Below are 14,805 nucleotides of genomic sequence, written 5' to 3' on the forward strand. Positions count from 1 at the left end.
AAAAAAAAAAAAATCACAGCCTTTTCCAGCACTTGAATGGAAGAGGCAAACTGCAAAGTGAAAAGGTGAAATTTTCACTTCATTAAGACATCTCTGTGCCCGGCATTTACTTCCTTAAGTGTTTTTATGTAGTTTTGTCCTCTCCCCTTTCGAGTCCTCACACGGGAGCTCCGCCCAAGGCACTCGCAGGAGTAGGCGCCTTGGCGGAGGCCCGGCCTCCACGAGGTCGAGTTTCTCTTCAGGCCACGCCCCCAGCCCGAAGGCTTTAAATACTCTGAGTGGTACGTCACTTTCAAGCGACCTCATCTTTGTCAGTGCACAAAATGGCGCCTTACAGCCTACTGGTGTCCCGACTGCAGGTGAGCAAACTGAGGGCCCTCTGGGTTCGCGGGGGCGGGGTGCCTCCTCCTGTGCTTGCGGCTGTGGGCGAGGCAAGACGAGGCAGGCCCAACCTCCGGCCGGCTTTTCGTGTACCTGTCCCTGTCGCGGGCCCAGCACCTACGCTTGCTCCTCCGGCGCCCGAGGTCAAGGCGTCCCTGGCTCTGTCAGCTCTCTCTGCTCTGTCCCCGCCCAGTTGGAAGCTTGGGTCTAAGAAGCGGCGGCCAGGTGAAGAGTGGAGGCACCTCTTTATTGTTTTCGTGGACCTCACTTTCTCCCCCATAGGGTTTCGTTTTCTGTTCCTCAAGGTGAGGACAAGGTGACTGGGGGGGCGCGGTGGTTGTTGAGCCCGCTAGGCCCAGAACCCGAAGGCCTCACTTCTCATCTCTCAGCAGCGGAGACTTGCTAGCCAAGTGCATCAATCGTTGTCAAACCCGAAGTCTGGAGGAAAAAACTATAATCTATTCCATCCTGCAGAACAGACAGTCAAGAATTCGAGAGGACCTTCCGTCCCCAGCCATAGTAATTAGTAATGATAATAGTAGTCTCTCACCTTTGCACAGCTTGCAAGACAATTCCTCATCATATCACTTAATTCATATGATCATTTGGTAGGATGATTATTCTCATTTGATAGGTGATGAAACTGCTAGGTAAAAGTTCCTGCTGTCTCTGAGTGTTACCCAAGTGCTGTGGCCTTAGCATATGCCCTACTACCCCGCTGTTCTCTTTGTTCATGTCAGCCCGTCCTCAGAACTTTTTGAGCCAGAGTGTGATCCTGAAGCTGACATTTGTATTTGTGAGAGTACCAGAATGGAGTACTTTGAGCTCACATTCGTTGCTTTTCAGTTACTAGATGGGAAGGCAAAAGAATCAACAGTTTGACCTTGACAGTCCTGTTATGAACTGTCTAGAAAATTGGCTGTGACTGCCAGATGGCTTTTTCACTCCTAACTTGACAATCCTAGGGTGTTGTTATACACAAAGGTTCAACGTCAAGCCTGTATTTTAATAAAAATAAAGTAAGCAAACATTTGTGGACATTCTATGCAACTTTTTACATTTAACTTTGCGCATCTACTTTGGATCAAGTAGCCAACTGTGCTTACAGGTTTGAAGAAGATGTACTGTACCATCAAAAAGTTTTGTGTTACCAGAAGTTAGTTATTAAGTCACATTGCTTAAATTTAAACCATTTAAAGTGAAGTTATCATTTATCTTATTTATACTTATGGTCTCTCAGTTCTGGGCAGAAACAGGGGATTTGGCCTAATTATCTCTTTAGATGCTTTGATTCTCCAGGTTAACAATGTGGAATAGTTGTTTCTTGATCCTGCTGTCACATGATCTAGTGAAGTTATACAAGGTTATTTGATAAGGTAAATTATTACAGATTTATTGAGCTTGGAAGAGAGAACTGATATCACAGTATTTTTTAACTGAAAAAGAATCTTGGAAAGCATGAGCATTAGACACACATAGGAAGAGAGCTAGACTCTTCCATGTTAACCCACACGCTAACCCATCCAAGTGACCTTGAACTTTGAAACTGAATCCCAGTTTCTTCATCTGTCATTTGGAGATTATATTCATTGGCAAACGTTTATTGAGTACTTGGTGATCAGCTTCCATTCATATTGTTATAATGATTGTTACAAAGTGATGAGAAAGAATATATTTGTTTATGATCATCATGTCGTCCAACTTCCTCTTTTACAGATAGACACTCCAAGACCTTGAGAGCCTGGGTCTCCTTGTTTCTGCATTTAGCTAAGATGAATGAACAGCATTATACCACACTGTCTGCTAATAGCCAGGCTGTCTTAAGTAATGGCCAGCTTCCACTGTCATCTAAAGACTTTGTAAATTTACCTCTTTCATGTTTAGCTACATTTGAGAAGTGATGGTACTACCTTAGTTGTCGTGTATACAGAACCCTGTCCATGCATTCAGTTTATTTACCACATATTAACTGAGTACCCTCTGCTTTCTCCGGATACAACGAGAAGCAGTAAGAGCAGACAATTCCTGTTCTCATGGAACTTCCACTCTATTCTAACATATTCTACTGCAGAGGATCTTGAAGCTCTTTCTCAGCTGAAGTATTTTGGACAGACCTTGATTGAACCTTGACTGGACCAAAGGTGATGGCAATTACTACTACCACTAAGAGCAGCTAATGTTTAACTTAACTGTGCGGCAGTAGCCTCACATGACCCTGTGAGATATCACAGATTTATTAGCCCTGTCTTAGCATAGATTCTGGCATCCCACTGTCTTACTTTAATGCTGACTCTAATACTCGCTAGCTGTGGCTTTGGGCAAGTTACTTCACCTCTCTGTGCCTGTTTCCTCACCTGTAAGATACGGATAAATAGTATATCTGATTTATCTAATAATCATAGTTGCAAAGTACTTAGAACCCTGCTTGCATCTAAAAGAGCTATATAAGTGTTTGTTCATTAAATTAAAATAAACTTGTCTAAGGCCTTATCACTAGTTGTTAGTGGATGTGGTTTGAATCTGGTGCTTTCTGACTCACAAGCCTGAGGTCTCAGCACCTGCACCATACCACTGCTTCCCTTTGGCATCAAGACTCAGCCTGTCAACTTGGGTACCATTAATAGTCCATAACCAGAGAACAGTGCTCCATAAATTGTTGTATTGTTTGATACCTGCTAGCAGGTAGAAAGATAGAAATAAAGTGAAGAAAATGGAGGTGAAATTTTTGAAAAGCCATATTTACTCTCCAGTTTTTAAAATTAACTTTTGTGTAAATGACCATGGATAGAAAATAAAAGGGGTAGGGCACTTCCAGATACATTTTAGGTCTTTGGTTTTGCCATGAGATACTGGGATGCTGAGTTCTTACCATGTGACCTTGCAGAAGTCATGTAACTTCATGCATGTAAATCTGAAGAGTGTTAATTACAAAGAAGTCTGACACATTTGCAGATGTTAAAAGTGCCTCTGTAAAGTGCCACGTTAAAAAAAAAATCTTGCTTTGAATTGGGAGATATCATTCTGGTTCCCTATTCACTGTGGTACCTTCTCAGGTGACCAGTAGTTAGTTGTTGATTTGAATTGAGTGAATGAATGAACAGATGAGTAAATAAACTTCCAACCTGAAATTTGGACAGAGGGAGTAGAATCACCATCTTGAGGGTGAGGGGAGCACACCATTGCCTTTTGAACAGCCTGTTCGTAAAATGTTTATTGAATGCTTACTACGTGCCTATCTCTATTCTAGACGCTGAGAGAGTAATAATGAACAGGAATAGTGGAGCTTGTATTGTAGTTCTGGGGAGACAAACAAGTGGACAAGAAAATGTAGCTGTGAAGTAAGCCAATGAAGATACAGGATAGTGTGGTCGAGAGAGTAGAAGTGAGGATGTGGCATAGCTTTTGACTGGAGTGGTTGGGGAAGGCTTCTCAGAAGAGATAGCATTTGAGCTGATACTTAAATGATAAGAAGGCAGCCCTTCAGCATTTTGGGAAGGGCCCAAAGTAGAAGGGGAAGGAGCAGTATGTGCAAAGCACCTGAGATGGGTCTGAGGATAAGAAATAAGGCCAGTGTGGCTGAGGTGATGCGAGGAAGGTCTGAGCAAGTGGCAGGAGCCAGGGTCCTGTTGGATCTGGTAAGGAAATTGGGTTTTACTCCAAGTGTAATGAAAATCCACTGGAAGGTTTTAAATGGTGAAGTGACAGGATTTGATTTATAATCAAGAAGGATCATTCAGGCTGTATGAGTACTGCTGCTTGAGCAGTCTTGTCTTCATTGGCCTTGGTGTTCTTTGACACCCCTTGTTTTCCCATCTCATGGTTTGGAAGGCAGTGGTGGGCTCTGGGCCCCTCAGCATGAAGAAGGGGAGGGGCTGCAGGGAGGTTGTGTTGGGGGGGCAGGGGGGAATTGGATGAAATTTGTCAAAAGGTACAAAGTTTTATAGTTAAAACTGAGTACTAGGGATGTAATGTACATGGTAAATATAATTAATACTGCTGTATGTTATATATGAAAGTTGCCAAGAGAGTAAATTCTAAGAGTTCTCAAGGAACTCTTGAAGGAAAAAACTCACAAGGAAAAAAGATATTTTTCCATTTATTTGATTTTGTATCTAAATGAGATAGACGGATATTCACTAAACAATGTGGTAATTATTTCATCCTGTAAGTAAAATCATTATACTGTACACCTTAAAACTTACACAGCTATGTCAATTATATCAATAAAACCAGAAGGGAAAAAAAATTTTTAATAGAAACAAATCAAAATGAAAAAAGGCAGTACATAGAACATCGGGAACCTTAGGAGACTTCCTCTAACACACTCTTACCATGTGGCTTCAAGCAAGGTCTCAACCCTCTGTAGCTCTCTGGTTACACATCTGCAAAATGGGACAGTTCATAGCTACCCTCCAATTGAGAAGGCTCCTGAAGACCTAGTAATGTTTGAAAAGCTCTTTAAACACTTGGTCTTCTCTGGTGGTTCAGATGGTAAAGAATCCGCCTGCAATGCAAGAGACCCAGGTTCGATCTTTGGGTCAGGATGATCCCCGGGAGAAGGAAATAGCAACCCACTCCAGTATTCTTGCCTGGAGAATTCTATGGACAGAGGAACCAGGTGGACTACAGTCCATTTTTAGAATGGTCCTGAAGACCTGGTAATATTTGGAAGATTCTTTAAACTCTAACGCACTATAGAAATTTGTGAGTAGTTTCTAATGTTATTTTATAAATACACTTTTTCTAATATTGAGACAAAGGACAGATTTTTTTTTCCTTAGATTGTTCCAGAATGAACCTATGGAAGCTCTTCTTTATTTAGTGGATCTGAAAAGGCAGAGAAAATGATTTTTTCTTGGATTCATTATGCAAAGCTTGGGTCAAAGGAAAAGGCAGCAACGTTGCTGTGTGGCCCTGGAAAAAATAGTTAAGTTCCAGGGCCTCAGTTTCTTCATCTATAAAGTGGACACTGTACCTTCTGTCTCTCTGGGCGATCATGAGTGGTAAGTGGGACTGTGTGTATAAAGTACTTGGGGGAAATCTGACGCAGAGTATATGGGCCCTTGGTGAGAGTTAGTCTATGTCTCCACTCCTCAAGATGGTCTGCAGCCTCCATTGCCCAGCATTTATCTTCAGTTCATATGTTTAAAAAGAGTCTTGGGATTTCTCTGGTAGTCCAGTGGTTAAGACTCTGTGCTTTCACCACTGTGGGCCCGTATTCCATCCCTGGTCCGGGAACTAAGATCCTGCACGCTGTGTGGTATGGCCTAAAAAATAAGAAAGAGTGGCTCTAGTGAACCTGCTTGCTCCTCCTGTAATGGCCATGCATACTGGGTGTGTAGTACTTGAGCAGGAAAACCTTTTGGGTATGGCTCTAAGAGCGCTGGGAGAAGAGGAGCAAATGAACCCACTGGCTTCCTGTTTTTTAATTTTCTAAGTTGAAGGGCAGCATTGAGAAGGCGAGCTCTAGAATATTTGCAGTATTTCCATCAATAAATATGAAGTTCCTTGGGGAATTTAGGCCCAGTTAGGAGCATTTCTGCTTTCACCCTGCAGAAGTTGAGACAGTTTCTGAGTGGGAGCTTTAATTCTGTGGCCAGTTGTGGGGGGTACCAAAGAGGTCTCAGGAGTTCCTTCAGCCCCTACACTTCAGTGCTCTGTTGCTGGGCTCCTTCACCTTCAGCTGGACATTTGTGTTACTGTTGTGTTGTCACTGCTCACTGAGAGAACTACAGAACTTATTTAAAGGGCCTGGCCTGTGAAAGAGCTTCTGTGCTGGTGAGGAAGAAACCATGTCTTAGTAACTGTAATACATTGTGCTGACGCGAGGAGGGGAGGGGGTGTGCTGGGTGGAGCTGAGTCCAGACCGGCCCGTCCTGCTTGCGTGAGTGATGGCATGTTCAGTCTGCCCCACCGCCCCCTTGGCATTTAGAAGATACTGAGCTGTCAGCCCCACTGTGCTCGTCACTGAATTAGGTCTTGTTGGACAAACACTGCCTCACTTGACCTTCACAACAACCTAAGATGTAGGTGTCATTAGCCTTGCAGAGTTTCAGAAATGAACTAGTTTTAAACCTTTGTATGTGGCCGAGGAAAGGAGGCCTGGAGAAGTGAAACAGTTAAACAGACCCCAGTTGGTTAAATGGCCTGCCCAAGGTCACGACTAGTATGCAGCTGAGCTAGATTTGACTGCAGAACTCAGGCTTTTTACCCTTCAGTCAAACTGTTTCCCCAGAGAACTCCCCTGAGTAGAGCAAGTAGAAACTGGATCTCTGCAGAGTAGGCTAGATGGAGGGGACACCGTTCGGTTGGCTCTGTGCCCTGTTGGGATGTGGAGATGTTTGAGGCCATGATTGCCTCCTGCCCCAAGTACCAGCAGAGCTTGAGAGGGGGCCCCAGAGCTGTGGGTCAGCCTCACAGGCTGCCTGTCGAGCTTTCTGAGACAGCTATTGCCCCAGGATGGGCTGTGGGGGCCAGACCAGGGCTCAGAATTTATATGCAGTTCATGGTATGCCTGGAGTCTCTGCTTCAGATGCCAGCAAAGGAGAATTAGGCAGATGAGTGAATCTATCAACTGACTTCTTAAAGGAACCCCTACTGCCTTGGAGCCCATTTAGAGGCTATGTCTTGGATAGACATGGCTCCCTGCCCCCTTTCCAAGCCTCTGAAAAGGACTGCATCACTTCTGTGCCTCCCTGTTGCATAGCAACCAAGCTTACTGATTGCCTAGGGACAGGAGGGAGTTGTTTAGCTTTGGAGTCTTAGGAGGGTTGCCAGACATTCTCCTACCAGGAGTGGGAGACAGTTGTTAGAAGCAGCAGAGATGTGGAGAGATGATGCTTCTTAAGGAAGCTGCTGACTGACACGCATTCCTGCATTGCTCACCTAGACAGAGCCTCACCTGAGGCTTCCCTGCCAGGAAGAGCTGGTTGCTAAGAGCTGTGAGGCTACAGGCAATTGAGGGTCATGGTCAGAGGAGACCTTGAGGTCATCTTGCTGGTGGAATGGGTGGCCTCATGGTAATGCCTTCCCCACTGCCAGAAAGGGTCTCTCAGGCGTTCAGGGGCAGAATGAGTGGATAGATGAGACCTTTTCAATTCTGAGATGTGCTATCCTGGTGCTTGGGACCTGCTCTGGGGCTGGGAGGGACCTGCTTTGACAGCTGGGAGGGGGCAGAGGGCATGGTCGGAAACAGCAGCTCATGGTTCTTTCGCTTAACACGTAGGCAGGAGGTATGTGAGTGGCAGCATCTCCTCCCAGGAGAAATGAGGAACAGCAGCTTACATTTATTGAACGTCTGCCAGGAACGCAGCTGCCGAGCTCTGTGTTTTCCATATATTTTTTCCTTAAAGAAGACTCTGTTTATAAAAGCTCTCTTTCCTTCTCCCAGTTCCGGTTCCCAGAGGCAGCCACTGATCGGAATTTTGTATTTATCATTCCACACTTTTTTTCCCCTCCACATTTACAAACAATACATTGTCTCTGGGCTTCCCAGGTGGTGCTAGTGGTAAAGCGTCCACCTGTCAATGCAGGAGATGTGAGAGACGTGGGTTTGATTCCTGGGTCAGGAAGATCCCCTGGAGGAGGGCATGGCAACCCACTCCAGTATTCTTTCCTGGAGAATCCCGTGGACAGCAGAGCCTGGTGGGCTACAGTCCTTAGGGTTGCAAAGAGTCAGATGTGAGTGAAGTGACTTAGCACGCACATTGTTTCTAATCCTCACAAAATTTCTGCTCTTTTACACCAGTTTTACAGAAAAGGAGACGGAGGCTCAGAGAAGTGAAGAATCTGGTCTGAGGTCCCACAGCTAGGGGAGCTGAGGTTCTGAGCCAGATCCCTCCAGTTCTAAAGTGGTTGCCTTTCCTGTGGCTAGACAGTGGGGTTGCAGTGTTGCTGCAGTGACACTTGACAGATCAGAAAGGGTCTAGTGACTTCTCTGTCTCTTGCTGCAGCGGCTGCCTTCAGAGACCAGACTCCTCCAGGATCCCGGCTTATTTGGACAGCTCAGCTACCTTCTCCTCCACTTGCTCTGAGCTGTAGTGCCCTCTGACACATGGTTCCCTGAGGCAGTGCTGGCGTATGGGGTGCTTCACAGTGTGGACAGAGGTCAGACTGGCCCAGCCAGCCTCTCCCATGCTTTGGCTCTGTGAACAGGCACTGAGGCTCAGCACAGCCTCTGCCAGAGGTGCTCACAACTTGAATTTGAAAGCAAGATGAAGAGCCTTGTGTTCAAATCATGGTTCTGCCTTCATCCATCTCATCATCAAGCATTGATGTCCTGGACTCTCTGTGTCCTAAACTCTGAGTATCGTGGTGACCATATGAGACAAGTCTTCTGCCCTCGTAGAGCTTACATTTTAATGCAGTTTACCTTCTCACCTGTCGGAGTCCGTTTTCTCCTTAAAACAAGACAAAATTACCTATGACACTCCCACTTGGCACAGTTGTTGGGAAGGTGACATAAGATAACCTCTCTGGTCCTGCCTGACAGAGTTTTGTTGGTTTCTTTTCATTTCATTTCTTCCCTGACTCCCTGGTGGGTCCACTTTGGTTATAGTCCTTCCTTCAGAGTTTGTTCTGTGTCAGTTAAGGGCAAGATCAAGAGAGCCTCCCTCCCCCCCGGGAGCCCTGGAGATTCATATAACAGCCAGCAAAGGAGAGGGCATGGTCAGACCAAGAAGCCAGATTCCACCAGAGACACTGAGCCCCCGTGGAGGACTGAGCCCAACTGGCTGCCAGGCCTGAGCAGAGGTTGGGAGGTACTGTCTGTAGCGTAGTGAGAAGGGCATGGCTCAGCAGGTTCCCAGCCGTGTGACCTTGGGCAGACCACTTGCTGTCGGTGAACCTCTGCATCTTCAGGGCAGTTAGGGAGGCTGAGCTCTGTCCAGCAAGGGTTATAGGAGGCACTGCCATGGAGCAGTGGGTCAGCTGTTGCTGTTTACTCCAAAACAGATCTGAGGGCTTTCTGGTCATCCTGAGGGGAGGCTGCCACCCAAGTGGATGGAGTTTTGTAGCAAGGAAATACTACAGGAGTGCTTAGAATGGAGAAGACACAATCATGGTTTTCAGTGATTTGAAGGGATGAAGTGTGGAGGAGTGACGAAGCTCATTTGATCTGGTTCCAAAGGACAGGACTAGGAAGTGTGTACTGGGCTGGCTGCTTTCACATGGGTGCTCTCCTTTAATAACCCCCACAACGTGAGAGGGGTTCAACAAAACCACACAGCATCCCGCAGCCTGTTGGGGACAGAGCTGGGATATGAGCCCTGGGTTCCATTGCCTGATAGGAAGGAGGTGGGTTTCAGTTCAGCGTGAGAAGCATTGGTTGTTAAGTGTTAGAACTGTCTAGTAGTGGAATAGGCTTTCTGGAAGCATATTAGCTCCCTAGAATAATCATGTTGAATCCAGGCCCTGTAGAGGCTGCTGAAGAGAGGCTTTCTGCCTTGAGGCTGCCCTCGACTTCCTAGTTCCTGAGAAGATGGAGGGTGAGGGCTTAGTGGAAGTATCTATTCTAGATAAGGGCCTGGTGCTTACTCATGAGAATTTCACAAGGCCTGGGACTTGGGCTTCAAGTATGGGGAAAAAATTTCCCATTTCCTAGTTGTGACATCTGAGTGGATGGCCAGTGGATGATCGCTGGAATGACCCTGGGGCCAGGTTGAACCAAGCATTATGTTTTACTTTTGGATTGAGAAACCAAGAACAAAACCCCAATAAGTTTTTGTTTTAAATATGCCCAAGTCATCTTCCTTCTTTAAATAATGCTGATCTGGACTACTCATACTCCAACCACAGCGGTCAAATGTTATAAGACTCAGTAATAGCTATTTTTAAGGTAGAATTAATTTCTTACCTTTTTTTTCTTATTTATAAAGATAACTATTTAGGAAGCTTGGAAAATACAGAAGTATAAAAAATACCATAAAAATTACCTATAATTATTCATAATACCCAGAGATAACCCACCCCACCCAGAGATAACTACTGTTAACATTTTGATACATTTCCTTCTAAAGTTTCTAAAATTTTGTAATCAAAATTAAAAATGTTTAATAATGATGTATTTATAATTTATATTCAGATTTTCTTCTGATTCTAAAATCTATGTACAGTGTTAAAAGTTCAGATTATATAAATACAAAAAACTGTCCATAATTTCACCCTTCAGAGATAGCTACTGTTAACAGTTTGGCATCTATTCCATTTTGAGGTTATTTGATTTCTTTAATTCATTTGTGTCCAACTCAGTGCTTAAAAGTTGCAGGGTTCACTTGGCACTTGGAGATTTTCAGTGTTTAGGCTTAGAGCCAGGCTGTCTTTGAATACTGGCGTATCTGCAAGACCTTGGGTGAGTTACTATCCTCCTCCAGCCCTCAAGTTCCTCTTCTGTTAAATGGGGCTCATATACATTAGGGCTGTTCATCCACATAACCATTACTGCTGTTACTAGTAATTATTATTGTTACCATTGTCTTTGCTTAGACACCTCAGCTCTGATACCTGTTCAGTTTGGGTTCAATGGGTACCCTGGTGCTAGGGGCTTTGAGAAGATGTGGATTCAGCGTGGACTGGTGTTTAGTGCCCTTCTTGCAATCACTGAGTATTGAATTCCACAGGGTACCTGGCATCAGGCCAGGGAGTCTGGTGGAGGGGTGGTGGTGGTAGGTATTTCTGGATGAGCTTCAAGGAGTTATAAATTTTGTGTTTTCTAAATTTTCTCCAAGAAACATGTCCTACTTTTTTAAATGAGAGGAAAAACTCTAGTAAAAGCTATTTAATAAATAGCCTTCAGTCTCTCCCCGCGTCAGGGTCTTTTCCAGTGAGTCAGCTCATCACATCAGGTGGCCAAGTATTGGAGCTTCAGCTTCAGCAGCTGACCTTCCAATGAATATTCAGGGTTGATTTCCTTTAGGATTGACTAGCTTGATCTCTTGTCCAAAGGACTCTCCTAAGGGTCTTCTCCAGCACCACAATTCGAAAGCATCAATTCTTCAACACTCAATCTTTATGGCCCAACTCTCACATCTGTACATGACTGCTACCCCAATAAAAACTTCGAAAAAGAAAACCGGGTTAGAAGGTGAACCCTTGGCTTGACAGCACACAGCTAGTAAATGGTGGAGCTGGGCCTTTGAGCTGTATCAAAGTTCTTTTCACTGGGTAAATAAACCACAGGTCTTAATTTACCCTCCTTGGCCCTGCTGGGTGTCTGGCCTGACCTTCCACCACTTCCTGCTTTGTCTTTTACCTCCCACCATTTTGAGTGATTTCTAGCTCCTGCTCACTTCGCTTGACAATTCTGTAGCATCTTGCATACTGACTGTCCTCTGAGTGCCTTGCAGACCCTGTTTATCCTCCGTGGCCCTGCTCAGTGAAGGCTGGCCTGAGCAGAGTTCATTGTTCCTCTGCTGTACTCCTGACTCTTGTGTGTGTTTCCGTCTTCCTGCAGGTCACAGTCGGTGCATTGACCTGCTGATTGTGGCCAGACTATATCAGTGTAGGGACTGTCTTACTCTTCTTGGTATCTGTGTCCTACTGACTGGCACAGGATAGGTGCTCAAGGGTGAAAATACAAATGTGCTCATGGGAAGTAAGTTGGTTACATGATAAGCCACTGTCAACCTGTCCTGCTTTGGCCCCCCTTGAGTGCATTATCTACATGCCAACCACTATGACTTTTTATTTCTTTTTTTTTTTCTTTTAGCCACAGATTTTATTGTTTGAAAATTAACAACTATTATTCTATACACACATTTTAATTTCTTACAAAACTCTACATTTCACGTTGCTAGGTCTCTTCATTCTCCATTTTATGCCATGTTTTCATGAAAAGGTATTTCCCTGAGTCATAATCTGCCTGATTGTGTGTTTGTTGTTCTGGTTGTTGTGGTGTAGTTGCTAAGTTGTGACCCCATGGATCATAGACCCCCAGGCTCGTTTGTCCATGGGGTTCTCTAGGCAAGAATACTGGAATGGGTTGCCATTTCCTTCTCTAAGGTTTTTATTTCTTTAAGGCAGATATAATCGTGCTTCAGTGGCTTCTTATTACTTTTAGGATCAAGTTAAATGTTTAACATGTCCTACTGTAAAGCTCATACATACTTATAAGAAGAGATCAAGGCCTGACTGCTTGATCAGTAAAGGTACAGTGAACCCCTTTCATATTCAGACAGTTCATTACTTAGATACAGAATGAGAAAAACAAGCTGAAGACGCCAGCTCCCTGGGTTCTAGTCGCATACACTGAAATTGGCAACACCAGAACAGAAGGAACTGAGGACTGAACCGAAAGTTGTGGCGGCCCTGGTACCACTGAACGGGTTTGTATTCTGCAGTTCTAGTCTGAAGAGTCCAGGGCAGAAAGCTCTGTACCTCATCGGATCCTGGGAGGCGAGGAGAAACCGTCTCATGACTGCCTCCCAGGGAGGTAAGGAGTCAAGTGGGAGATGACTTCACAGCTCCTTTAGAAGCCTTCTGCCCTCTGGTGTTCCGAGATGTTTCACCAGGTATTCCACCAAGACGCAGATAAGCTTTAGTTCAGGGTTGCTGGGGGGCTTTTCTCATAGATCTGCAAGGTCCTTTACAGTACCTGGCTCCACTTTACCTCTTAGCTTTATTTTCTGCCATTTCCACTGCCCTTTGCTCACTTTGCTCTAGCCAGGCTGGCTTTCTCTTTTTTCAACTACCAAGTGCTTCCCTGCCAAGGGGAATTTGCACTTGCTCTTCTCTCTGCCTGCCAGGTTCCCTGAATTCCTTCTCCTAAACCACACTTTATTTGCTTGACTAGCTCCTAGTCATGTTTCAGTTCTCAGATGAAAGATCCCTTTCTTGGAAAAAGCCTTTCCCCCGCCTAGACTGGGTTCTCCAGCTTTATGCTGTTGGAGTGTTGTAGCTGCGTCACCTTTCTTTCACAGCACTTATATCATTGCTTCCATGGTCTCGTGAGTGATATCTGTCTTCTCCACCAAACTGTAAGCTCACCAGTGGGAGGGACTGTGTCTTGTCTTGCTTATCTTATTAATTCAAGCACCATAGCACAAAGTTTTGTTGTGCTTGTGCTTAGTTGCTTCAGTCATGTCTGATTATGCGACGCCATGGACTGTAGCCCACCAGGCTCCTCTGTCCATGGGGATTCTGCAGGCAAGAATACTGGAGTGGGTTGCCATGCCCTTCTTCAGGGAATCTTCCCAACCCAGGGATCAAACCCAGGTCTCCTGCATTGCAGGTGTATTCTTTACTGTCTGAGCCACCAGGGAATCCCAGCATAAAGTCTAAGGCTGGATAAATATGTGTTTAATGAATTCGTACTACTTCAGTTTTAATTAGGTAGTACGGTGGTACAACACACTGGTTCCAAATAGGAAAAGGAGTACGTCAAGGCTGTATATTGTCACCCTGCTTATTTAACTTATATGCAGAGTACATCATGAGAAACGCAGGGCTGGAAGAAGCACAAGCTGGAATCAAGATTGCCGGGAGAAATATCAATAATCTCAGATATGCAGATGACATCACCCTTATGGCAGAAAGTGAAGAAGAACTAAAGAGCCTCTTGATGAAAGTGAAAGAGGAGAGTGAAAAAGTTTGCTTAAAGCTCAACATTCAGAAAACTAAGATCATGGCATCTGGTCCCATCACTTCATGGGAAATAGATGGGGAAACAGTGGAAACAGTGTCAGACTTTATTTTTTGGGGCTTCAAAATCACTGCCGATGGTGACTGCAGCCATGAAATTAAAAGACGCTTACTCCTTGGAAGGAAGGTTATGACCAACCTAGATAACATATTTAAAAGCAGAGACATTACTTTGCCAGCAAAGGTCCGTCTAGTCAAGGCTATGGTTTTTCCAGTGGTCATGTATGGATGTGAGAGTTGGACGGTGAAGAAAGCTGAGAGCTGAAGAATTGATGCTTTTGAACTGTGGTGTTGGAGAAGACTCTTGAGAGTCCCTTGGACTGCAGGGAGATCCAACCAGTCCATCCTAAAGGAGATCAGCACTGGGTGTTCATTGGAAGGACTGATGTTGAAGCTGAAACTCCAGTACTTTAGCAACCTCATGTGAAGAGCTGACTCATTGGAAAAGATCCTAATGCTGGGAAGGATTGAGGGCAGGAGGAGAAAGGGACGACAGGATGAGATGGCTGGATGGCATCACTGACTCAATGGACATGGGTTTGGGTGGACTTAGGCAGTTGGTGATGGACAGGGAGGCCTGGTGTGCTGCGATTCATGGGGTCGCAAAGAGTTGGACATGACTGAGCGACTGAACTGAACTGATGCTGGTAAAAGTATTGACTTGCGAATTAAGTGACTTGAGTTCTGCTCCAAAGTGCTGGATGTTTTTGTTTGTTTCCTGCACCACGCAGCACGTAGGATCTTAATTCCCCAACCAGGGATCAAACTTGCATGTCCTACATTAGAAGT

General features: G+C 44.9%; 1 protein-coding gene across 6 annotated transcripts in view; it reads left to right on the forward strand.

The window, feature by feature from the left end:
• ACO2 (aconitase 2) overlaps positions 1-14,805 on the forward strand; it is a 67,026-nt gene that overhangs the window by 18,722 nt on the left and 33,499 nt on the right. For 5 of the 6 annotated variants that reach the window (XM_081587663.1, XM_081587660.1, XM_081587661.1 and 2 more), the window contains exon 1: positions 295-359. The exons of the other annotated variant lie outside the window; for it this stretch is intronic. In XM_081587663.1, the coding sequence (XP_081443789.1) occupies positions 324-359 (36 nt within the window). In that variant the 5' untranslated portion in view covers positions 295-323. Of the gene's footprint in view, positions 1-294; positions 360-14,805 lie in introns of those variants that run through there. 6 annotated transcript variants of the gene reach the window in all.

This window comes from Giraffa tippelskirchi, chromosome 4, assembly GCF_054371585.1.
Source record: "Giraffa tippelskirchi isolate mGirTip1 chromosome 4, T2T-mGirTip1v1.2.pri, whole genome shotgun sequence".
NCBI classification, from domain to species: Eukaryota; Metazoa; Chordata; class Mammalia; order Artiodactyla; family Giraffidae; genus Giraffa; species Giraffa tippelskirchi.